The sequence below is a fragment of the Ylistrum balloti genome, unplaced genomic scaffold (genome assembly GCF_031769215.1).
Source record: "Ylistrum balloti isolate Yb309-2 unplaced genomic scaffold, AGI_CSIRO_Ybal_v1 Utg371468, whole genome shotgun sequence".
NCBI lineage: Eukaryota > Metazoa > Mollusca > Bivalvia > Pectinida > Pectinidae > Ylistrum > Ylistrum balloti.
The window spans coordinates 349,631-377,184 of NW_026782765.1; the positions used below are offsets into that span (position 1 = coordinate 349,631).

The window sequence follows — 27,554 nt, forward strand, 5'->3', positions numbered from 1 at the left end:
AAACAGCTGATGTGTTGTGAAGTAAACAGCTGATGTGTTGTGAAGTAAACAGCTGATGTTTTGTGAAGTAAACAGCTGATGTGTTTTATAAAGTAAACAGCTGATGCATATTGAAACAAACAAGTGATGTGTTGTGAAATAAACAGCTGATGTGTTGCAAAGTAATCATTTGATTTGTTGTTAAGTTATGAAATAAACAACAGATATGTTTTGAAGTTATGAAGTATACAACTTGTATGTTCAGAAGTAAACAAATGATGTGTTGTGAAATAAACAGCTGATGTGTTGCAAAGTAATCATTTGATTAGTTGTGAAGTAATGATTTTAGTAAATAACTTGTGTTTTGTGAAGTAAACAACAAATGCGTTGTGAAGTATCTTATGGGTTTTAAACTGTCTGTTACACCTTTGTGTTGCTCCTGTTGTGACCCAGTTTGAAATGGCGATGTATCAATACCGTCACTTTGTCTGGAAACAGAATCTCAAAGTTTCTATCGCCCAAGTTCTGTAGATTTATTTTTCAACATTTCAGTCTATGATGAAAACACTTTAGATAGCAAATTCCCTTTATAATCAAATAATACAGCTTAGGTTATCTTTGAAACTAAGACAGTATTTCTTAGAAAGTTTTAGATGGTATTTCTCTGGAAGTTTGAGATGGTATTTCTCTGGAAGTTTGAGATGGTATTTCCTGGAAAGTTTTAGATGGTATTTCTCAGGAAGTTTGAGATGGTATTTCTCAGGAAGTTTGAGATGGTATTTCTCAGGAAGTTTGAGATGGTATTTCTCGGGAAGTTTGAGATGGTATTTCCTGGAAAGTTTGAGATGGTATTTCTCAGGAAGTTTGAGATGGTATTTCTCAGAAAGTTTGAGATGGTATTTCTCAGAAAGTTTGAGATGGTATTTCTCGGAATGTTTGAGATGGTATTTCTCGGAAAGTTTGAGATGGTATTTCTCGGAAAGTTTGAGATGGTATTTCTTAGAAGATATGGTATGATATTTCTGATAAAGGAATAGGAGAATCTTTCATAAATGTTATATGGAGATTTCCTTTCCCTAGTTTTGTTAGTTCTGCATGTTTAAATTAATATTGAGACTGATTGGAGTAATGAAATGACTGATCAGCCAAAACTGATTTGCTGTACTGTTGGTGTGTCTTCAACAGTAAATGTTTTGCTGACTATGTTTGTCTTATTAAGAAAATTGAAAGTTTTTGATCAATTTAAAAAAGTAAAAGAATGAAAAATTACTGTGAACATATCTCACTATTTCATCTATATCTGTGTCATAGAAATGTGTTTGGTGACCTGCTGTACTGTATGTCACCCCATGTCTTATTATTATCCTTTTATTCCCATCATTGTAGGTCTGTCAGTGGGCGAATCTCCTGCAGCCGAAGTGCCAGTGTCACGCCAAAGATAACAGCTAAAGCAGGGCTTCACAACTCGACCACCGACACTCACAACAGCACAGCATCCAGTGGCTCACACATACTATCCCCAGGGCCAGACGACCCTACCACACCTAGTAGGACAGAGACAGCTGAAGTACACAGTGTGGACAGCTCACTGTCTGGCAGTCGGTCACTCCCATCACCAAAGTTTGACCGCAGCAGAGAGGGAACACCTGGAGCAGAGGTCGACCTTCCAGATGATGATGCAGTGGCTTCCCCAGACGGCAGAGTGGACAGAATCGACGAACGAGGTGCCACTTCTACTTTTGTTACTAATGCTATAGTATCTGCACCGCTAGATAGCTATCCTAATAATAACCAAAATGTGTCAGCCAGTCAAAATGCAAATGACAATGATGAAAACAGCCAATCACAATCTTTCTCTCTTGTTAAAGATGGGAAGATTAAAAAGTTAGATGACAGTTCTATTGATACTGAGAATAATTTGTCTGCTACTTTCCCTACTAAACCACACCTAACCAAAGATATAGAGCATGTTCATTATTCTGGTGGGGGGAGAATGAGACCTAAATCTAATAGTGTAGATACTTTACCCTCTAACCTAAGACATAGTTTACAGGATTCCTCCCCTGATGGGGTGGGGACAAGCCAAAAGTCTCCAAACTCCACCCTTGGAAGGGAACATAAAAAGGTTGTGTTTGCTGATGATGTTAGCTCCCATCTGACAACAGGTAAGGGGTCTGATGGGGCAGTTGAGAACAGTAAGTCTGGGGAGGTTATTAAAGGTAAGGGTAAGCAAGAGGTTGCCAGGACAGGCCCTCCGCTGGCGAATGAGGAAAAGAGGAAATTTTCTAATCAGGAAAAGCCATTGAGGAAATCGGTCAGTCAAGATTCTGGAAAATCTTCAAGTAAACAAGAAAGCTCCACAAATCAGGGAAAAATTGGCGGAAGTTCATACATTGGAGAAAAGCGTTATGATAAAAAAACTGACAGGAAATTGATAAAACAGGATAATGTTTTAAATGAGGACTCACCACCATGTAACGAGCTGTCTACAGAAGTTTCTAGGATACTGCCACAAAAAGATGTGGCCACTGATAAAGTGAAGAAGAAACTTCCACAGAAAGACATGACTACTGATAATATGAGCAGGAAACTTCCACAGCAAGAGCCGGCCTCAAGTATAGCAGGGAAAAAAGCACAAAAAGATCTGATTTCTGATAATGTTTCTCAGAAACTGCCACAAAAAGGGTTAGTTTCTGATAATATGACAAAGAAACCTCCACAGAAAGAAGTTGTCTCTGATAATGCTTTAAGGAAAAGCAGCATTCCAAGGGATAGTCCAGAAAAGAAAGCAACAGAGCAGGTACCGAAAGAAATTGAGAGCCTTGGTAAAGCTGATGTCATTTATCCAAAGCGTACTGGTAGTATTGAGAAGTTACAGAAACTGGACCTGAATACCAAAAGTGAAACAGAAAAACCAGTCCGAACAGACAGGAGTAAAGAAGATTTAAGTAAGAATGAGCTAAACAAAAATAGGAACACTGCAGGAGTTAATGGTGGAGAAGACATGATCGGGGACATTCCATACCTTCTACACCGACGCCACCTTGAGAAAAGTCCTGAACCTGTTAAGACAGGGGAGGTAACTTCACCCACAGATATGGATGACATCATATCCAACAGGAGAAGCAGGAGTCTCAAGAAGAAACGGCCTTCAAACATGCAAGTACATCAAGTTAAAGTATACGACGGGTCACTTCCTGTTGTACCTGATAAGGGAAAGCAGGAGGTTAAGTCGCCTGTTAGTGGAGGCAACAGTCCTGTCAGCCCAGTCAGTGGTGGGGTAAGTCCATGTAGTGACACGTCCAGTCTGGGCAGTTTGGCTGGTAGTCCTGTTACTCCAGGGAGTGGTGTAGTTAGTCCTGTCAGCCCAGGTAGTCGAGGTACCAGTCCGATTAGCCCTGGAAGCCGAGGTGGCAGCCCATGTAGTATACAACAGAGGATAGGTAGTCGATCACCCTCAGGAAAGCGAGGTTACCAGAGCCGGTCTCCTTCAGGTAAACGTACACCCTCCCGAAATTCTAATGATCGCTCACCGTCATGTAATCGACGTATGGAAATAGTCAGTTATCACCGTTTACCACACAAAGATAGCTTCTCAAGTGTAGACGATACAACAAGTCCCACATTTGAAAAAGATATTTTAAAACAGATCCAAAATAAAGAAAATATCAAAGATAACGAATCAGCATTTTCTGAATGTAATGGTGAGGTTATCAAAGATGTCATCGTATCGCCAACCCCAGTTTCTGGAGGGGCAGTTGTTAAGGAACCATTGTCTAGTTATCAAGCTAGTGAAGATAACAAGTCTAATAATAACTTAGAAATGGTGGAGGATATCACTGTTGTCCAAAACAAGCTCAATGACAACCTGGAGAAACGCCTCTCAGAAGACAAACTAGCGAGAAAGGAAGCTGCAGGAATGTCCAATGATTCCAACAAATTTCCCCAACAGAAAGCACAGCCAGCACAGCATTCTCAAAGGGTAACTGGTAGTAACTCTAAAATGGTCAAAGCCAATCTCCCTTCAGTAAATACGGGTCAGTTTGAAAATGACCCAAATATTGTCAGGTATGGTAAGTCATCAGGTCGGAGTCAGTCAGAAGATCAGGGTAAATCTTCAGTAAATGTAAGCAGACCTGAACCTACCAGAGGAAACAATGTACAAACTGTTAATAAATCTTCTGCTTTTCATGCCAAAAATCCAGATAAAAAATCTAAAGAGCCCTATAGCCCTGTATACAGGCCTATCTTTAGTTTGAAGCAGTGTAAGGAGTCTTCTACATCCAAACATGAAGGAACAGAAGCCAAAAATTCTGCCAAGAAATTAAGCGCAAGTGGGAAAGATAGTAACTTGATTCGTACTAAGCCAGCTTTACCAAGTCAGAAGCCCGCTTTACCAGGTAAAAAACCTGACATGATTAGTAAAAAACCAACTGTAGCAGGAAAAAGACCAGATCCGCCTGTCAAAAAGACTGAATTGTCTGGAACGGCGGGTCATGTTGGTATGGAATTCTCATCTCCTGCAGCTGAGTTTATATTATCAGAAACAGACTATGCAAGTAAATCCAATCGGAACAGCATTACGTTTTCAACATTTAAACCCCCTGATTCTAACTCTACATCACCTCGTCCACTAAGTTTAGTTAGTGTCGATGAGAATGAAGAAGAATCATCACTTTCCCTTGCAGCTGACAAAGATCCTACAGTAAGACTCAATCAAGCCTTCCACACACTTCCTCCAGAGAATGTGTTCCGCCCAAACCCCAAACCCAAGCTGAAACTGCGACGACACCCAAGCGATCAGAGCATTGATAGTTCAAAGGCAATGGAGGCACGAAAGTTTCAGAAGGAGCGTGGATACATGTACAGTTTTGAGAGTGTCAATGATCCACCTAGTGCTCAGATGTTTTTGAGTGGATCAACAGACACAGATGTCCAGGGAAGTCCAGAGAGTGTGGAGTCTGTTGATATGCTAGAACCTCTGGAAAATCTGGCAGAGAATATCTCTGATGGCTCCGAGTCTTCTGTATCTGAAGGAAGTAATTCGGAATTCGGCGACGATAGTGAACATGAATGTGATAGTAGTGATAATGATGATGCCGAGAGACAAAAAGAATTTTTGCAATTTGCTAAAAGTTTAGCAGACTCTGGAAAAGAAATAACGGTAGACTCAGGTGTAGGTGTTGAGTTATCTGATTCTGGTATCAAGGATATTTCTCCTTTAGATCCACTGGATAGTCTAGAGACTTTAGAAGGGTCTGTTTATGAGGACGAGAATCAAAACATACCTCCACGCAATGATAACAGTGCTACTAGGAATTTCACAAACACCACTCTGAGTTCAAGTTCAGATGAATCTTATCATGAAAGGGTTGTTCGGAACAAACGGGTTAGCGTGGACCCCTTGGAGAGTCTTGAGAATCCTCACATAGCAGAGCTAGCATCACTTAGTGGAGATTCATACAGTGATGAATGCGATTCGGATGATCACATGACCTCCAGACATCGACTTGGAGATGCCATTCCAATCCTTACCATCAGTACTGCATCAAGTCCGGATGACACCCACAGGAGCCCATCAAGTTCCCATGACAACGAAATTAGTCAATCAAATCCTTCGTAGATATATATGATATTTGTTATTATATAATTATACTTGTTGTAATTAGCATATTCTTGATACATGATGGAGTTATACTTTTGTATTATAATGATTTCATTTTTGAAGTGCAAATTTATTTCATTTTTAAATGTTTTAATTTTTAGCATGATCTGCACCATTTAAGCATGAGCCGCTAGAAGCATTACATTTCTATATTATATATGTCTATATACATATATACATTTTATTTTTAATTTGATTTTATTGTGTTGTGCATGAAGTTTGGTGCAATTGATTATATTTTAATGTGAAATAATTTTTAGTCAATTTGATTTACATTAGTTGATTTTCAGTTTTGTTTTACAAATTGAAGTTGAGTTTTATTTACATAATGAGTGTTTCGTTATGTTTTTTTAGAAAGCCCCTTTACATTATTAATTGTTTTTAATGGAAAGTCCATGTGTTTATTACGTCTACAGAAGTCTGTGATTCCTCATTGTGTAAATTGGTTTAAGGGATTATAAATAGGTAACAAATAATGAAATCTAGAACTTCTGACACATTATCACAGTAATGGCCAAAGCTTACATGGATTCTCTTTACTATACAGATGCTTTGTACTAACAAAGAACACTTTTGTTTGAAAATACGAATGTGTATGGGAAGGATGGGGAGACGCTATTGTCACTATCATATCAGTTACTTTTTAAGCTGATATCTTATCGATATGGGTGTGTTCTGTATCGATATGGGTGTGTTCTGTATGTATAGTAATGTAATGATTCTTAAGTGTTTTTGTGTGATTCTAGTCAACTGCTGTAGTGTTAGATATTTCTAGTCAACATACAGTATATAATACCGTTGGATAATTCTAGTCAACATCAGGGTATATATTGCTGTGGCATTAGATAATTCTAGTCGATATTACAGTATATATTGCTGTGGCATTAGATGATTCTAGTCAATATTACAGTATATACAGGGTATATATTGCTGTGGCATTAGATGATTCTATTCAATATTCAGTATATACTGCTGTGGTCAACAGGGTATATATCAGGGTATATATTGCTGTGGCATTAGATAATTCTAGTCGATATTACAGTATATATTGCTGTGGCATTAGATGATTCTAGTCAATATTACAGTATATACTGCGTGGGCATTAGATGATTCTAGTCAACATCAGGGTATATATTGCTGTGGCATTAGATGATTCTATTCAATATTGCAGTATATACTGCTGTGGCATTAGACAATTCTAGTCAACATCAGGGTATATATTGCTGTGGCATCGATGATTCTAGTCAACATTGGGGTATATATTGCTGTGGCATGAGATGATTCTAATCAACATCAGGGTATATATTGCTGTGGCATTAGATGATTCTAGTCAACATCAGGGTATATATTGCTGTGGCATTAGATGATTCTACTCAATTTTACAGTATATATTGTTGTGGCATTAGATAATTCTAGTCAATATTACAGTATATATTGCTGTGGCTTTAGATGATTCTAGTCAACATCAGGGTATATATTGTTGTGGCATTAGATGATTCTAGTCAATATTACAGTGTATACTGCGTGGGCATTAGATGATTCTAGTCAACATCAGGGTATATATTGCGCGGGCATTAAACAATTCTAGTCAACATCAGGGTATATATTGCGCGGGCATTAGACAATTCTAGTCAACATCAGGGTATATATTGTGCGGGCATTAGATAATTCTAGTCAACATCAGGGTATATATTGCGCGGGCATTAGACAATTCTAGTCAACATCAGGGTATATATTGCGCGGGCATTAGACAATTCTAGTCAACATCAGGGTATATATTGCGCGGGCATTAGACAATTCTAGTCAACATCAGGGTATATATTGCGCGGGCATTAGACAATTCTAGTCAACATCAGGGTATATATTGTGCGGGCATTAGATAATTCTAGTCAACTTCTCATGGGTTTCTAAGGACACCACCATTCCATTCTATTGATGATGGGATGGACAATAGCGTGAACTTAAGACAATACAAAATATATAGTAGTGATAGGTATGTTTAGAATCAGTATTTGAATTGCACTGGGTAATGATATGTATTGAGTTTTCCAATATCATGATATAAGGTACATGGAAATGAGAAATGATTCTTATTGTTTTTTTTTTTTTAATTTGTAATTTGGTTTGAAATGCCAAATGTTGAAATGTTCAATTAATTTTATTTTATAGAAACATACATCTAGAATTTGCATGATAAACAAGGTACAGAAATGTTGTTAAAGTATTGTTATTCTTTACTGTTTATTATTTCAAAAAGTTTTGTTGCTTGAACTTCCTTCATTTCTTTCTCTTATCCATCTGGCAAATTTCTCTATCAGAAAATCTTAAATAAGGAAACTCTTGGCTTGAAATATCAAGAACTAAGAAGTAATGTTTTAAACTATTCCTGAATATATTTATAATATGTTTGACTGATAAATTCCTTGGAGACTGTGATAATGATATGCTTCTCTAACCAGAAAAAAGGTTAGAAGGGAGGTTATCAAGTATTTATTAGCTTCTCACTAGTAATGTATCAATTTTTAAAATTCTTTTATGAGTGTCACAATCATTGTCAAATGTTGGAGAATTTCACACAAATAAAGCCCCTAATTTTTTCTTTCTAAAACAAAACAAATGAAAAAAAAGAGAGAGAATGAATGAAATTTAAAACCTTCATGTTTGCGTTTAGAACATCAATACTAGAGAAGCACATAAAAACAGTTTGTTTTGTGATAGTCTGAGGTGTTAACTTGGAAACCTTGTAAGATTGACGGATACAAAATTCTGTAATGTTTCATCTTCCTAGGCTTTCTGATCATAAAAACTTTTGTTTTAGATTCATAAGCTTTTTCCTGATGGTCTTAGTAATGGAAAACTCGATTGAATTTCCTGAATAAATCCATTATTTATGGGTTTGTACCCTGAGGTTGGTAGACCCACAGACGTGATCACTAGGTGACTTTTTATCACTTATGAATTTAGCAAAGCTTTTATCACTTTCTAGTTATGGTTTATATACTTAGAGATAATAGGATATTCTTCAATGCTAATGGATAAACAGATTTATTGCTGATGGAATTGTCCTGTTTGTAGACCAGGTCATGTTAGTCCCATTTGTGAGGTTAACAGAATCGCCAATGAGAGGGCCAAGGTATATGTTTTTGGAGTAACTTCTTGTTTGCTGTCTTTGATTGGAGTTGGAATCAAAATGAAATGCTCCCACGTATATGTTATTAATGTTCAGATCCACCAACCAGAAAAATAATAATGTACTCATGGCTGTGACTGCTATATCAGCTATTTTGGTGGGGCTGAATTTTCGTGGTTTTCCAATTACTTACCTTATGGTGGACATTTGATTTCATGTATAGAAATAGCTAAAACGATTTGGCTTTACCAATTTTAAGTTTTGGACATATGAATTTGTTGATTAAAAGTAACCAAGAAATGAACAGAAATAAAACCTTTACCAAAATTAATGATTTCACAGTAATTGTGATTTACATATGTATAATCTGATCTTTAATATTCATATGTTCACTGTTTGACCTAACAAATGCCTTATGTGTTCATCAATAAAGACAATTAAGGCAATTGTAGAACTTTATCAAATATAAATGCCTTTCATGGCAGTAAAGTAAAGAAGGTCTGGTTGCTTAGACCAGGAAAATATATTGGATGTGGTTTTTCTCTCACCTTTAAGTGAATGGGAGTTCAGTATTACTCTGTTTCTGATAGAAAAGACCAGAAACCTGACATAACTAGGAATGAATCTCCAAGATGTTAGTCTCAATTACTGACATATCCAAATGACCTATAACAATTAATGCACACTGTCAACAATGATTTATATAACTGATGATATTGAGATATTATGTAGGGTGAGAGATCTTACAAGATAGTATACTTTGAGGGAGACATGAAGTGACTCTTGTATGAAAGATGTGTTCTTCAAAAGAGTTTATATCATAGAGGCAACACTACATTCTTTTTGGTTGGGTTGTGTATTCCTTCACTCCTCAACTGGATACTCAATGGTATGCAGGGTGATTGAGAAGTAGAGAAAATCAGATAAGTATATCTCGTAAATATACTGGCTTCACCCTCCTTGGCTTCTTCAGGATCAGAAGAAGCAGGAGAGGACGAAACCGGTCGACAATACCTAATAAAATACATCAACTCTAGAGACTGTTGTGATTGATATGCTTTATGATGTGTTCTGGTAGATTATATTGTCACCAGTGAATTGCTGTATTAAGTGGTTATATTGTGGGGTTACATACTTTGAGGCTGTCTCACTGATTTCCCTCATGGGCTTATTGTCTGTAATAAGTCCATCTCTTACTCTTGAGTAAAAGTTTTGAGTTGGACCCCAGTGGCTTATTGTCTGTCATAAGTCCATCTCTTACTTTTGGGTAAAAGTTTTGAGTTGGACCCCAGGGGCTTATTGTCTGTCATAAGTCCATCTCTTACTTTTGGGTAAAAGTTTTGAGTTGGACCCTAGTGGCTTATTGTCTGTCATAAGTCCATCTCTTACTTTTGGGTAAAAGTTTTGAGTTGGACCCCAGGGGCTTATTGTCTGTCATAAGTCCATCTCTTACTTTTGGGTAAAAGTTTTGTTGGACCCCAGTGGCTTATTGTCTGTCATAAGTCCATCTCTTATAAAAGTTTTGAGTTGGACCCCAGGGGCTTATTGTCTGTCATAAGTCCATCTCTTACTTTTGGGTAAAAGTTTTGAGTTGGACCCCAGTGGCTTATTGTCTGTCATAAGTCCATCTCTTACTTTTGGGTAAAAGTTTTGTGTTGGACCCCAGTGGCTTATTGTCTGTCATAAGTCCATCTTTTACTTTTGGGTAAAAGTTTTGAGTTGGACCCCAGGGGCTTATTGTCTGTCATAAGTCCATCTCTTACTCTTGAGTAAAAGTTTTGAGTTGGACCCTATGGGCTTATTGTCTGTCATAAGTCCATCTCTTACTCTTTGAGTAAAAGTTTTGAGTTGGACCCCAGGGGCTTATTGTCTGTCATAAGTCCATCTCTTACTCTTTGAGTAAAAGTTTTGAGTTGGACCCCAGGGGCTTATTGTCTGTCATAAGTCCATCTCTTACTCTTGAGTAAAAGTTTCGAGTTGGACCCTATGGGCTTATTGTTTGTAATAGTCCATCTCTTACTCATGGGTATAAGTTTTGTATGGAACCCCTGGGATGAATGTCCTGTATTAAGCCAACCCTCTGACTCTGACTAAGAATTTGTGTGTTGACTCCATGAAGTATATAGTATATATGTGACTACTCTGCAGTATCTAGATATCATAAACATGATGTACTGGTTTATTACGTTGGTCGGAGAACCATTTCATTACTAAACTCTGATTCTAACAAATACTTTTTCCTATCAGAAATGTCTTCTTTGAATACACAGCTTCCAACTAGGCTTATTGCTTCCAAGTTTTCATCATTTTTTAGATGTTGCTTTTCTAGATGTTTCTGCTTATGATACCTGATATAAAAGTTAAGCATATTTAAAGTTTATAAATGATTTGCTACTTGGTTGTTCTGACCAATAGAATGATGTCTTTGGTTGTTCTGACCACTAGAATGATCTGTTTGGTTGTTCTGACCACTAGAATGATCTATTTGGTTGTTCTGACCAATAGAATGATGTCTGTGGTTGTTCTGACCACTAGAATGATCTATTTGGTTGTTCTGACCAATAGAATGATGTCTTTGGTTGTTCTGACCACTAGAATGATCTATTTGGTTGTTCTGACTACTAGAATGATGTCTTCGGTTGTTCTGACTAATAGAATGATCTGTTTGGTTGTTCTGACCAATAGAATGATGTCTTCGGTTGTCCTGACCAATAGAATGATCTGTTTGGTTGTTCTGACTACTAGAATGATGTCTTCGGTTGTTCTGACCAATAGAATGATCTGTTTGGTTGTTCTGACCAATAGAATGATGTCTTTGGTTGTTCTGACCAATAGAATGATGTCTTTGGTTGTTCTGACCACTAGAATGATCTATTTGGTTGTTCTGACCAATAGAATGATGTCTTTGGTTGTTCTGACCACTAGAATGATCTTTCTGACCAATAGAATGATGGATTTCGTTGGGGCAACCTCTGGAATGGTGTATTTGGTTGGCACAAAAACTACAGTGACTTGTGTTTTGTACTAAAGATTAAATAAATGTATGTTAAAAAAAGACAGCCATTAAGGTATCTATTTACAAGGAATATTTGATCATTAAGTCAGCCATTATTGAATAAATTGACAGAAGGAATATTTGATCACTAAGTCAGCCATTACAGTATATATTGACAGGAGGAAAATTTGATCTCTTAAGTCAGCGATTACTGTATAAATTGACAGGAGGAATATTTGATCACTAAGTCAGCCATTACAGTATATATTGACAGGAGGAATATTTGATCACTAAGTCAGCCATTACTGTATAAATTGACAGAAGGAATATTTGATCACTAAGTCAGCCATTACTGTATAAATTGACAGAAGGAATATTTGATCACTAAGTCAGCCATTACTGTATAAATTGACACGAGGAATATTTGATCTCTAAGACAGCCATTACTGTATAAATTGACAGAAGGAATATTTGATCACTAAGTCAGCCATTACTGTATAAATTGACAGAAGGAATATTTGATCACTAAGTCAGCCATTACTATATAAATTGACAAGAGGAATATTTGATCTCTAAGACAGCCATTACTGTATAAATTGACAGAAGGAATATTTGATCACTAAGTCAGCCATTACTGTATAAATTGACAAGAGGAATATTTGATCTCTAAGACAGCCATTACTGTATAAATTGACAGGAGGAATATTTGATCTCTAAGTCAGCCATTACGGTATGAAATGACAGTAGGTCCAGTACTTTGTGAAATAGTAATACACTTATCAGTTTAGAGATATAGTAACTTAATAACAATAACTTGTCAGAGTTGAGTTGACAACAGGCCTTTTTTTTACAATAAACTGGGAGGGCTAGGGTTGCTTGCTGTCAGTTTTATTGCATATATCACACATTTTGTCTGCGTGCTCACTGAGTGTTTGACTTCTTTTTTGCTCTGTTCTTGAAATTCTTGAAATTCTTGAAATTTTAATTTATGTTAACAAAAATTATACTTGGTTAATATTTCATTTCTTTCCTTTATCCACTTAACTTGTTAAGAATTTTGGCATATATATTTATTACAACATTTATAAGAATTGAAATAATGATAGTTTTTTGTCCTTTATCAGAAGAAATAACGGGTTCTACCTAACCATGGTAAATCCACTGGATATCATTGAGCTGATCTATAAACTCACTGACTACTTGACTTCTAAGTTATCAAAACTGGGATTGAGCAAATTACAGAATCTATTTGCACTGGTTCACATTGATGACATTTTTGTATTGATGTGTGGTTTGTTTTTGCCCCCAAGCTTCCTGTTACAGTGGTAAGAATGGTATGTTTTCTAGACCTCCAAATCTCTCTCACAGCCAACACATCTGAACATTTAAAAAAACGCTTAAACGCACCACTTTATGGATATTCTTCTCTTTCTGGCTGTATCCTTTATACATCTTAACATGAAAACAAGTTTGATGTATTCATGAAATGAATTACAAAAACTTTGTACAGGATATGTATAAATGTGTAGGGCACAGAAACCATATTTAAGTAGAAATGGCAGTGGACATTTTGAACATTGTGACAACAGTGACATAGGAATTTGTTAGACACTGCTCAATATATTGTTGATAATGTTATACTTATTATAGAAAAGTTCTATAAAAGATATGTCTGGGTTCTTTACTTGGATATGGTTAAGAGTGTGTAGCTGAAGTGAAAAAATATGTTGCTCTTGTTCTGGTATGAAAGATAACTGGAATTACTTATCCAGGAATTAAGACCTTATCATGCTTGTGAATAAATAGCTCATCCCTCCTCAAATCTTCAGACAATGTCAGGGCATTTGTAAAGTTGAATAAATCTTATGTAACATATTTAAGTTTAAAGATGGCTTTGAAAATAAAAATAAGAAACTAAAGCTCATAAATATTTTAAGAAATAAGCTGAATTTAAAAAGTTTTGTGTCAAAGTAAAAGTATTTTCTTCATTGATAATGCATAATTGGAGAATGCCGTTCATACTGATGGTTATCTCCCCTATAGAGGTTTGGTGAAATATCACTGTCTCTCATTAATATCTGATGTTTGTCTTTTGGTTGAGAGAAACTGGTAATCAGTTATCTCCTTTGAAATTATTGTTCCCAATAGAAGACAATTAACTGAAGATCAGTTTTATACCTTGTGAAATAACTGGCGATTATCTCCCCTGAAGAGACCAAGTGACTTGAATTTGTCTCTTAGCTGATTAATGATTTCCTTTTTTGGAAACTAGGTTTTTCTGTCTTGTTATTAATGGTTGATATTTCAGGTAAGGGTCAAGGCACATCCATAATAGTTTATTATTGTTGTTGGAAGATTTCGTTTCTATATTCAACCCATTCAATACAAACTTTCCTCAATCTAACAAAGCCAGATTTTATTTTGAAACTTAGAGATAAGAAGTAAACCTTTGCCAATTTAGTATTATTAGTTTGAGTATAGCTGTATTATTTTTTGATATAATTTTAAATTGCATGGATCACTTAAAAAGTTTTCCACCCTTCCAATTTTTTGTTTGCATGTTCAGTATCTTATATTTCATTTATTCTAAAAATATTTACATCTCGTCTAGCAGAAGTGATATTGAAATGTTTTTGATGAATACATCAGTATTTTCTTTCTTGTGAATATTTATTTGAAGTAAGATTGAATAGCATAAAGAAAATCATAGCTGTAGCAATCAGGTCAATATCTGGAAACATGTTCTTAGTTATTTATAGTTTTTCCATCAATTTTGATTTTGGAAAAAAAGCAAAATGAATTTTGTTTTTGTTTTGGTAATCCCCTGACTTTTCAGTATCATTTTTGTTTTTATTTGTTACAAATCTATTGTTTATACTTATCCAATCAAATCACCAACCCTTAACATATCCTTACTGCTAGAGCACAAATTATGAATTATATATGAAACTTTGTTTCCTTATTCCTGAATAACATGATAATGTTCACCTAATTAGGAATTAAGTTTGACATTTCAATCACATAAAAGATGAAATTAGGAAATTGGAAACAAACATTTTCAGCATTTAGTTGAAAACTTGCCACTATTTCCCACTTAGGAACACCCTATGAGGATAATTACCGAATGTCACGAACACTTCAAAAATTGTGTTCAAAATCCTGATGATCGCTGTCTGTCCTGTGGCGTTGCCATAACTGTGCTGTCACACTTTATTTCCTTATAATACGTTCTTCATTGTCATGAGCATTTTGGGCTTGAAACATGGGTCACCAGACAAGCATTATAGTGGAGATGTTTTATCTTAATTATATGTGAGGGAGAATCCGTGATTTATTGAAGAACTGATTTGTCATACCGTGTCAGAATGTTATTGTCATGTTGATCAACCTGTTCATCAAAATTCCGTTTACTTCTCTTTTTTTCTGTTGGACATATTTCTGTTTTTGGGCATTCTACTTCATGTTTTGATTTTTATTACCTTTATGATTTCCTGTTGGCTTTCAATTGTATTTGTTCTTGTTGCAGTAAATCATTAAAGCAGGTAAACATAACACATAAAGCCCTTTCATTCCTGGAAAACCGATCTCAACAGAATCTTTTTTTTTTTTTTTTTTATTAATTTGGACTCTATGTTAAACTTGTTTTAGACAGCCAGACAAATTAACTGAGGGCTTGTCTTTATACCAAATTAAAGGTATTGCACATGATGAATGAAAGGGCATAGAGTGACCTCCCTTCTTCCAATCTTTGCTTTGCATTCAGGCCAGCAGAGGCCTGTCAGAATACATATATCTGGAGCTTCCTCATCATATTTTCAAGCTGATGCTTTTTATCAATAATACAATCTTCTGTTTGGTTGATAAATTCTGTAAGTGCTTTATAATATTTTGGAGGGAAACAATAAATGCTTGACAATATTCTTGGGGGTTAAGGATGGGATTGATGATAGAATAATCATAATCTAGCTATACCATCTAATGACAGTGCTTTCAGCTTTCTAGTGGTCAAGGAAAGATAACTCTGTTTTGTCTTGCCAGCTTTGGTTTGGTTATCTTACTTTTTGAAGTAGCATATGAGGATATTTTTAAATCAATTATTGAGATGAGTTGCATTAATATCTACATAGTGTATCATTTCTGGATATGAATAATAACTTTATGACAAGCATAGCTAACACGATGTTTCCAAATCCATGAAATAATTCAATTTGTTTTCACATTGAAACAAGTTATGCTGTATTAATAAAGCATATAAATGATGCATTTATAGATCTTTTTAAAAAATCCTGTAACCCCTCCCCCACCCCTAATTTTTTTCTAAATTTTCTTGTATAATTTATATTAACATCATCTACTTACTGGTTCTTTTCATACTTTGATTTGTGAATAAATTGACAAATTTATGTAAAGAAAAATGAGGAAAAATTGGTTTTGTTATAAATTTCTTGGTAGATTTTGGTAATTTAAAAAAATCTGTGAACTTGACATAATGGTAGATCATGATCATTTATTATGAAACAGAATATAAGTAAGGGACTTAAGAATTCATAAAACATGTATTATTTTGTTATGATTACAAATTGAAAATATTTAGAGCTACAGTTTATGGGAATAAATACTAACTCAATAGACATCAAATCTAACAATGTTATCACCTGATATGTCCAGTTGTTAAGTCGTTAGTTATAGAAGTGTTAAATGCTCCAATCTCATTTATCCCACATTATACACTTGACTGAAGAAGACAATTTACTGACATCCAATATTTGATAGATAATTGTTCGTGTGACATTATATATAGTATTTGACTTAGTAAGACAATAGATATTTGACTTTGTATGACATAAGAAATTTGACCTTGTATGACATCAGACATTTGACCTTATGTGACATTGAATGTTTGACTTTGTATGACAGTTGGTAATTGTTATCATGTGACATTATATACAGTATTTGACCTTGTATGACATAGATACTTGACCTTGTATGACATAAGTTTGACTTCATACAACATTAGTTCTTAGATAATTTTTCACCTTTTCACCCTCTATGGACCTTGACCTCAGCTGTTGTATAAAATTAACTTTACATGGATGTTTGTGTATGTGTTTTATATGAAAACAATCACTACTCATCATCTAGTCTTTAAGCTGTTTTGTGACAGTAGGCTTGTTTCCACAGAGACAATCTCTTTTACTTCCTCTGCATATTCTTTTCATCACTCTTTCAATATACGTTATTCTGTTTGGTTTTATTTCATTTCTGCTTTTTTTGTGCAAGTAGTTATAGTGCTGGCCATATATGGCATTAGATGGGGATAGGGGGTGGGGATGGGAGTGTTGCTTGTTAAAGATTGTTACCTTTAGTTAATATGTCTATGGCTGATTGTAAACGATAAGAAACTTTTCAATGTCCTTGTGATGTGAAATATGTACAATACAGATATTTTGTCATATCTGTTTTAATGCCAGGTTCTTTTATTAATTGTTATGATATATGTGGACTATAGAATGTTTTTTTTATGAAAACCAAAGTATGAATTAAAATTTTAGTAGAATTATTTGTTATTCTGCCAGATTTAGTAAAATTTACAAGTATTTTACCATTATTTATGTTACCTGCTTAGAATATACAAACTTATTTTAATTTTTTAATTTTTTAAAATTGTAATGTTCATGTATTGAATAATAAATTAATTAATGAATTATCACATGCCATTTTTCTGCCCAGCTCAACATAGAGTAGCCATATGTAGAACTATAATATCATTTCTCATTTTGATCACTTAATTTGTTATTTCACAATTTATACTTTTAGTTAGGACTAAAACAATAATTATATGCATAATTCTTAGTTATGAGTTTTACTTTCAACAAATATTAATAATTTCTTAATTTTTATATAAGATTACTTTAGTATTGATTATTAAACTGAAAAATAAATACAGAAGACACATATAGCATTCTTCTTAAAACAGCCTGTAAATTACTTTTTTAACATGCGTCAACAAAAACTTGTATAGGAGAGAATTTAACCATTGACTTTGTCCTACAATGTACATCACTAAGCACTTCTATTCTTGTGTAAATTTACCCTGTAGATTCTGAAAACTGACAACAAAATACAGGAACAGGAGATAGGTCTGGGTACAGACATAGGTATAGAGAAAGCTGTAGGTATGGAGAGCATTTTAGCTGTGAGTACGGAGAGAGTGTCAGGTATTAAGATAGTTGTGCTTACAGAGATATTCATAGGTGTAGATACTGGTTTTGTACAAAGATATCTCTTGGTATGGAGAGAAGATAGTCGTCAGTATGGAGGGGAGTGTTAGGGTGCTAAAATAGCTTTGCATACAAGTAAGCTGTGAGTGTAGAGATAGTTATGGGTGCACAGAGTAGATACTTATGGGAACAGAGACAGTTGTGTGTACAGCAGAGATAAGCATTGGTACAGAGTTAGCTGTGGGTACAGATATAATTGTGGGTACAGAGTTAGTTTTTGGTGCAGAGATAACTGTGAGTAGAGATAGAGGATAGAGATAATTGTGGGTACAGATAAGTTGATAGAGATAACTGTGGGTACAGAAAGTAGATAGAGATAATTGTGGGTACAGATAAGTTGATAGAGATAATTGTGGGTACAGATAGTCGACAGAGAAGAGATAATTGTGGGTACAGATAGTAGATAGAGATAACTGTAGGTACAGATAGTCGATAGAGATAATTGTGGGTACAGATAGTCGATAGAGATAATTGTGGGTACAGATAGTTGATAGAGATAATTGTGATTGTGGGTACAGATAGTTGATAGAGATAATTGTGGGTACAGATAGTAGATAGAGATAATTGTAGGTACAGATAGTCAACAGATAATTGTGGGTACAGATAAGTTGATGGAGATAATTGTGGGTACAGATAGTAGATAGAGATAACTGTGGGTACAGATAGTCGATAGAGATAATTGTGGGTACAGATAGTCGATAGAGATAATTGTGGGTACAGATAGTAGATAGAGATAATTGTAGGTACAGATAGTCAACAGATAATTGTGGGTACAGATAAGTTGATAGAGATAATTGTGGGTACAGAAAGTAGATAGAGATAATTGTGGGTACAGATAAGTTGATAGAGATAATTGTGGGTACAGATAGTCGACAGAGACAATTGTGGGTACAGATAAGTTGGTAGAGATAATTGTGGGTACAGATAGTCGATAGTGATGATTGTGGGTACAGATAAGTTGGTAAGATAGTTGTGGGTACAGATAAGTTGATAGAGATAATTGTGGGTACAGATAAGTTGATAGAGATAATTGTGGGTACAGATAGTCGACAGAGAAGAGATAATTGTGGGTACAGATAGTAGATAGAGATAATTGTGGGTACAGATAAGTTGATAGAGATAATTGTGGGTACAGATAAATTGATAGAGATAATTGTGGGTACAGATAGTAGATAGAGATAATTGTGGGTACAGATAGTCGACAGAGATAACTGTGGGTACAGATAGTCGATAGAGATAATTGTGGGTAGTACTTGTTGGTACAGAGATAGCCATTGGTACAGATGGGTGTGGGTAAGGAGATTGCAGTGGTGATGAAAACTTATTACTGTCAAAATGAAGAGGTTTTCAAAGAGTGGTCTGGAGAACAGGTCTTCATGACTTACTTTATCTCTAAAACTGATGAATGCTTAGTATTCTATAATTTGTATAGGTATGGTTTTGAAACAAATATCTTTTTTACAAAGTTATATATCACTTTTACACTCTTATACATATTTAGTTTTAACTTTCAGAATGTGTAATGATAAGTTAGATACAGTATCAAACCTTATTTTAAATTTTGATTTTTACAATTATTTTGTCTAAAATTACATGAAATTATTCCACGCTAAGTGATAGGAAAGCAGTCAATCATAATCTGAAGCAAATAAAACAGTCGATCATTGTATTGATGTTTCTGTGAGATTTAATACATCAGTATGAAAACTGGACAAATTCCTGTATATTGGCCAATCAATTTTTTTAACATTTTTTTCCAGAACAGATTGTTCAAATCTAATTCAGTCATAATGAGTTAAAAACAATTCAATGAGATTCAATTGATATAAAACTTTGTTACCATGTATAAAACTGTCTTATATCGTTTATCATCTCTTGATATAATGATGTTTTTATTCATATCATTTTGTTTGGACACAGATCAAAATTTTACACTGTGTTTAATTCTGATTTAAATTATTCAGATGTTGATGTTTTAGCTTGTAGTAATGAAAAGTCATCTGTAATTATTCATGAATTTAACTATTTCATCATTTTTCATTGTTAAATCAAAGACTTATTACATAATAAGATATTTGTAAAGTGTTACAGAGATATGATAATGACATTTTTATGCCTTTTATGGAATTAGTCATGTCCAACGTGATATTAACGTTGATTTTCTATCAAAACAATGAATGTTATATTCTGTGCACTGTACTTATCTCATAGATCAGAAAAATCATTCAAAAGTGATAATTTACAAGATTTTCTGTTTAGAAATAGGCCTTTTCTTGTTTAGTGAATATCATTTTTTCAAAGGAGTATATAGCTGGATTACCTCCCTTATGTTGACCTGTTGATTTTAAGTGATATGAAATCAGATATCAGACAAATATTTAAGTTATAAATTGTTGGTCATGATTCAGAGTTAATGATTGTAAAATATTGGTTATTTTACCCTGCATTTAAAACATGGATTTGTAGATCTGGTGGTGTAAGGTTGAAGATCTTGTTTCAAAATGAAATGTTTGATAAATACATAGGACCACTATTGTATATTGTAATAAGGGAGGTGAAGTTTCAGGAGGGACCAGTTTAATAAACATCAAATAAGGACAATTGTGATGATTATTTTAAGTAATGATGTTCGTTACAGTATTAGAAATGTGATCTAGTCAGTGGATAATTAACTGGAACTCGCTTATCAGTCTTATCTTACAAAACTCTGGCTTTTAGCAGACACTTTTACAAAAAAGTTCAATTGTTTATCAATGGAATCACAGAGGTCAAACACGGGGTCACCCCAACCTCTGTATGTTCTTCTAGCCCCTTTATCAGATGCAGGTATTAAGGAAGTGTTATCCCTTTTGTAGCTAAAGGCCAGATATGTTTGATTTCCTGTACTACATGTAGGGGGTACTACTTGATCTTGTGTCCATTCTGCTGTTTCACTGTATACATTTTCTCTAAGAAAAATAAACTGCTTGCCTAGATAACATTGTGTTTGTCTTCTTGTTTGTGTAGAAAATTTATATTTGTGAACTTAGGGGAATAATATATTAGAACTCCCACCCCTAATGAATGTTAGGCTTTTGATGAATAAAAGAGGAAAAATCATTGCAAAACTCAACTTGATATGTTTATATTATTGACTGGCATATATCCTGGTAATCAAAAATGTACTCTTGTGTATTAATTGGGAGCATTTATCAAATGTAATTATGTGTAATATGATGAAAATTATGTGATGTAGACAATTCTGCTGCTAAACAAGTTCTGTATGATTCTCTTAATTATTTTTTTCTTTCATGGGAGGGCTTAAAAAATGATGGAATAGCATTAGCTATGTTTTACTAGATAAAAAGCCTTCATACTCCAGCTAGAAATTCCAGTGCTATTTACTATGAAAGCAAAAAAGTGTTGGAGAAAGTGAATGTTCTTAGATCAAACTACAACTAAAAAAAGTGCTTATGGTGTTATCCCTGCTAATAAAAAAGGTTTCTTATATTGGAGAAAATTCAAACATTATGGAAAGTGACATTAATAGGAGAGATACAAAAGACTGAAGAGTGGTGGCTGGTGATAAATAGAAGTCCATGTTGACACAGGAAATTTAGCTGTTAACCATTATTGATAGGTGATGGAAGGCCTTCGCTGCCATTAATATTTATCACCATTCAGATAGTTCTGCTCAATGAACTAGGAGATGAGACTGGAATCACTGCTGATAGTGAAAACACCCCTCAGTGTGCATGACACAGCCCAGATCAATGCATAGTGAGTTCCATTACAGTATTCAGGGGGACATAGGGATATTATCAGGTGGAAAGAGAATGTCTGGATTTTTCCACCTCATTTCATTACACAAGGGGTTTGACCAAAATTTTCAGGATTTCCCAGAATGCACTTGCAACACTGTGATTGGCTGAATGAAGTTAGCTTTGTCTCATTGTGATGCTGTGTGATTGGCTGACACCTCATAGATGTTGGATAATGTTTGAAATACCCACCTCCTTTCACATTTCATTGACATGTAGTATAGTTTTTGTAATTACAACCTGTGTTGTGTTGGTAGAGGGTTTGGCACTCAGACAGATAATTTATCAGGAAAGTACTCCACTGACATAATACACACTGATTACTCCATCATTACCTACCATTGTATATTTTCCTTTTCTCCACCTACAGCGGTATGGTACATAGATTTCACACTGATGTTTGTATCAGTCCTATATTTTCTGCTGTCTACTTGACATATACCAGGTATACTTTGTAGTATATTCTATGTAAATATGTTTAGTCTATATATATATATGTCTATTAACAATTGTACATGATGTTTAAGCTTTGGGATTTTTATAACTTCATTATTTATTGATCCTATGTATTGTGTTATGACTTTATAATGGAAGCATTCTTAATTGACTTGTACAAGTAAGTTGGGCTGTTTTGTCGTTATGGGAGACGATCAGCTGGAGTAAAATGCCAGCGAGAGGCTCGCTGTCTACTACCGAGTGATATATATATATATAACCCCTTTCTCCTTACAAACCAAATTTCTAATTTGTGATTAATGGCAGACTTTGTAATACCCAGTTCTGTTGCAATTTGAAACAAGTTTGTAACATAGGGTAAAAGTTTATTTTGTTTAATGAGCTTGAGTTTTAATTAATTCATGACAGTGATGTTGGATGTGTGGTGTATTTTTTGTCCTTGCTTGCATGCTAAATGCTATTGATCATCACTGCCATGATCAGCCAAGTTTGGCTTGCCTGACAATGAGTTCAGGGGAAGCTGACATGAAGTGACAAATTAGCTCTTATAACATGTGTATGATATTGGCTTGAACAGAGGTTAGAATAAAGAAATTGTACTTCACAAATATGAAAAAACGGAAGTTGAAATCATGAAATTTGAGATAAACATGTATATGATATTAGTTTGAACAGAGGTTAGATCAAAGAAATTGTACTTAAAAAATTAAGATTGGAAGTCGAAATCGTGAAGTTTGAGATAAACATGTATATGATATTGATTTGAACAGAGGTTAGATTAAAGAAATTTTACTTCAAAAATAAAAAAATGGAAGTTAAAATCATGATGTTTAAGATAAGTATTTACACAGAAAAGGAAGAAAAATTAGAAATAGGAAAAAAATAAGAAATGGTTATTTTAGCCAGGAGAGTATGTAGGACAGCAGTGCATGCACAGAGAAGAACAATAGAAATCTCAATATACCATGGTAATGGGTACAGAGAGGGGTGAAATGAGTACAGAGAGGGGTGAAATGAGTACAGAGAGGGGTGAAATGAGTACATAGAGGGGTGAAATGAGTACAGAGAGAGGTGAAATGAGTACAGAGAGGGGTGAAATGAGTACAGAGAGGGGTGAAATGAGTACAGAGAGAGGTGAAATGAGTACAAAGAGGGGTGAAATGAGTACAGAGAGGGGTGAAATGAGTACAGAGAGGGATGAAATGAGTACAGAGGGGGGTGAAATGAGTATGGAGAAGGGTGAAATGAGTACAGAGGGGGGTGAAATGAGTATAGAGAGGGCTTGAGACCAAGGATTCCATTTAATGTCACATTCAATACCCTTCCATTAAAATTGAAAAAAAAAAATCTATTTATTTATTAGTTTATTTATTTATCATTGAGGTTAAATGGAAAGCATTTTTGTAGAGGTATTGGATATGTTCTTGTCCCACCATATCTTTATTCTTCTAAAAATGTTCAAGATCAGTCTATACACTTCTGAGAAATTATTAATGTAAATCATTCTTATAATGGGTACAAATGAAAGAAAGAAGGTTCAGATCAGTCTACTATTGTCACAGGGAGGTGAAGGTTCAGATCAGACTACTATTGTCACAAGGAAGTGAAGGTTCAGATCAGTTTACTATTGTCACAGGGAACAGAAGGTTCAGATCAGTCTACTATTGTCACAGGGAGGTGAAGGTTCAGATCAGACTACTATTGTCACAGGGAAGTGAAGGTTCAGATCAGTTTACTATTGTCACAAGGAAGTGAAGGTTCAGATCAGTTTACTATTGTCACAAGGAAGTGAAGGTTCAGATCAGACTACTATTGTCACAGGGAGGTGAAGGTTCAGATCAGACTACTATTGTCACAAGGAAGTGAAGGTTCAGATCAGTTTACTATTGTCACAGGGAACAGAAGGTTCAGATCAGTCTACTATTGTCACAGGGAAGTGAAGGTTCAGATCAGACTACTATTGTCACAGGGAAGTGAAGGTTCAGATCAGTTTACTATTGTCACAGGGAACAGAAGGTTCAGATCAGTCTACTATTGTCACAGGGAGGTGAAGGTTCAGATCAGACTACTATTGTCACAGGGAACAGAAGGTACAGATCAGTCTACTATTGTCACAGGGAACAGAAGGTTCAGATCAGTCTACTATTGTCACAGGGAGGTGAAGGTTCAGATCAGACTACTATTGTCACAGGGAACAGAAGGTACAGATCAGTCTACTATTGTCACAGGGAACAGAAGGTTCAGATCAGTCTACTATTGTCACAGGGAACAGAAGGGTCAGAACAGTCTACTATTGTCACAGGGAACAGAAGGTTCAGATCAGTCTACTCTTTTCATAGGGAACAGAAGGTTCAGATCAGTCTACTATTGTCATAGGGAACAGAAGGTTCAGATCAGTCTACTATTGTCACAGGGAACAATGTTCAGATCAGTCTACTGTTGTCATAGGGAACAGAAGGTTCAGATCAGTCTTCTGTTGTCATAGGGAACAGAAGGTTCAGATCAGTCTACTGTTGTCATAGGGAACAGAAGGTTCAGATCAGTCTACTGTTGTCATAGGGAACAAAAGGATCAGGTGAGTCTGCTATGGTCACAAGGAACTGTAGGGTTCAAATCTGTCTGCTATTGTCACAAGGAACTGATGGGCTCAGATAAGTCTACTATTGTCACAAGGAACTGAAGGTTCAGATCAGTCTACTATTGTCACAAGGAACAGACCGTTCGTATCAGTCTACTGTTGTCACAAGGAACTGAAGGGCTCAGATCAGTCTACTATTGTCACAAGGAACTGAAGGGCCCAGATCAGTCTACTATTGTTTCAGGGAACAGAAGGTTCAGATCAGTCTACTATTGTCACAAGGAACTGAAGGGCTCAGATCAGTCAGATATAATGTTTAAACCAGGCGGTAACATAGAACATATGTTTGACTTTTCACTCATTAAGTAACCACAGTAACCGTGTCAAATTTGGTATGGTGGAATACATTAGCTTATAATTTAACCCTAAAAATATTTTGTTCACTGGTTTTGTGTTTTGTGTATAGAGTATTGACAACCTGTGATGTTTAATGCTCCCTACCTGTGGCTGTTTGTGTTTATCAGGCAGCGTAGAACAGTCTGTACTGTCCTGGTAATGTGTCCATGAGTAAGACACATTACCCCATTGCTCTGTATAGCATATGTTATGGGCCTCCTGTATGTTGTTCAGTGAGGTAGCCACCAGCTACTTCAAGGAAATATAAACAGTGTAAACTGAATGTGAATGTGACTTATCTGAAAACTATTTGATACATATATTAATGATTAACTTAATATGGATGCTGATTACCTGTTGATTTTCAGGAAACTATTTGATACATACATTAAACCTGAGGTTTTTAAGTATGATATTCTACTGACTTCAACTATGGTGGCCCCAAACATGACAAATGGACACATGAGTAAAATTGCTGTCAGAGAACATTGAATTCTGTGGTCAACATGGAAACTTAATGTTATACAGATGATTAACTGGTTAACTTTTAATCACTGACAAGGTATAAATACGACGTCATAGCTTTGTTTAATGTGACAGTTTGAGACACACGACTGTGATTATGTTCAGAGTAGTTGGAGGAAAGGTTCACATATTGTAGTGTAGAAGCTCTACAATGTAAATTGTGAGAGAAAAGATCCTTCTAGTGCAATGGAATCACTACACAAAGGAAGGCTAATGTTATCCCTTCATAATAGATTAAAAAAAGATACATCAAAGAACAAAAGGTATATAAAAATCAATCAGATCTATATTATTGATTCGTATACTTATCATGATTTATTAATCTATCAGCACTAAAGAAAAAAATGAGTTTCCTAGGGAAATCTTTGAGGAATGAATGATAGCCATTCATTTCCATGGTAACTGTATACCTGAAAATATCTCAAGGAGATACAGTGGAAATTGATTGGTCTTTTCCCAGTTACTATGGTGATCCTTGCTTATCTATAGTGAGTATCTTTATCAGGCACCTTCATTTATCATGTATTAGTAATATTTTCAAAAAGGTGCGTGGACTTTGGAGTAGGGGAGGGGGAGATTTCTACAAATAAATCAAAATGAATATTGTCTTCATTTCTTCTATTGGGCACCAACAGTAACGATGTACTGACACATACTGAAAATATCATAAATGAATGTAACTACCAGGTATTCAAGTAACTTTCGCCAAAGAACATACAGCATGGCAAGAACATTCATCTGAAATTTTTAACTTCATATTTGTCTACTCTGGTAGCTTTTTTCTCTCTATCTCTGAATCGTTAATCAGATGTAGTTAAAACAGAAGACACTATTCTATCAACCCTTTAGTGATGGGTTCAGCGTGGAGTAGTGCTGGGGAAAGCTTGATTTACATACACAATCAAACCAATCATACTTTCTATCAGCACTGCAGCGCCCTCTATATTGTTCTTACAACGTTGTGTAGAGTTGATCAACAGAGGTCATTTGCTGGGGTGAGATTTGATCTGAACCATGGGGAAATTGATTTCACAAATGGCTAGGTATCAGCTTAATGTGATGAATTTCTGATGGAAGTTTGTATCAGTATATCACGGAATGACATTTGTCAATAATCCACACAGTTTCTGTGCGATATTTTCTTGAATACTCTACTATCTTCAGATTCAGATGCGTGCAATATCGGGTATTTTCAATGATAATTTCCTCTTTAGTTCATCCATAACTGACAGATTGAATTTTACATGTGAAAACGGTCTTAGGTGGTGAGCACATATTTCTTTAGATATTAATTGGTATTAATCACTTAATGTCTTAGGAAGCCAGAAATGGACTTGTCTGTGCTGTCGTGGTATGGCAAGGCACTACTTTACTCTAATTACCCTTAACAACATGAGATAGGCCTCTTGTATGTTGTTCATTGAGATAGCCACCAGCTGGGAGACCCTACCTCAAAATGACCCAGGTTGTTCCAAACTGCTTCAAATGACACTGTGTTCTACTAAAACAGAGAAACTGAAAATTATTGTCTACAATGTTCATGATGATAAAAAGTTAACACATTTTTCCTGTATAACCCCAGTGAGGGCTAACCTATTACCCTTCCTCTTTTTGTTTTGGCACTCCTTATCCTTGGTAGTTTCTCCAGGAGAAAGCTGAGAAACAGATTGCTTTGTGTTGTCATGTTTGTGTTCTTGGGCAAGAAACTTGACTGCTTTGAATATCACTTTAAGGGCCTCCCATATGATT

General features: G+C 35.1%; 1 protein-coding gene across 1 annotated transcript in view; it reads left to right on the plus strand.

The window, feature by feature from the left end:
• LOC132562642 (FERM, ARHGEF and pleckstrin domain-containing protein 2-like) overlaps positions 1-27,554 on the plus strand; it is a 97,292-nt gene that overhangs the window by 46,352 nt on the left and 23,386 nt on the right. Inside the window, exon 12 of the mRNA XM_060227396.1 lies at positions 1,366-1,703. Within this exon, the coding sequence (XP_060083379.1) occupies positions 1,366-1,703 (338 nt within the window). The remainder of the gene's footprint in view (positions 1-1,365; positions 1,704-27,554) is intronic.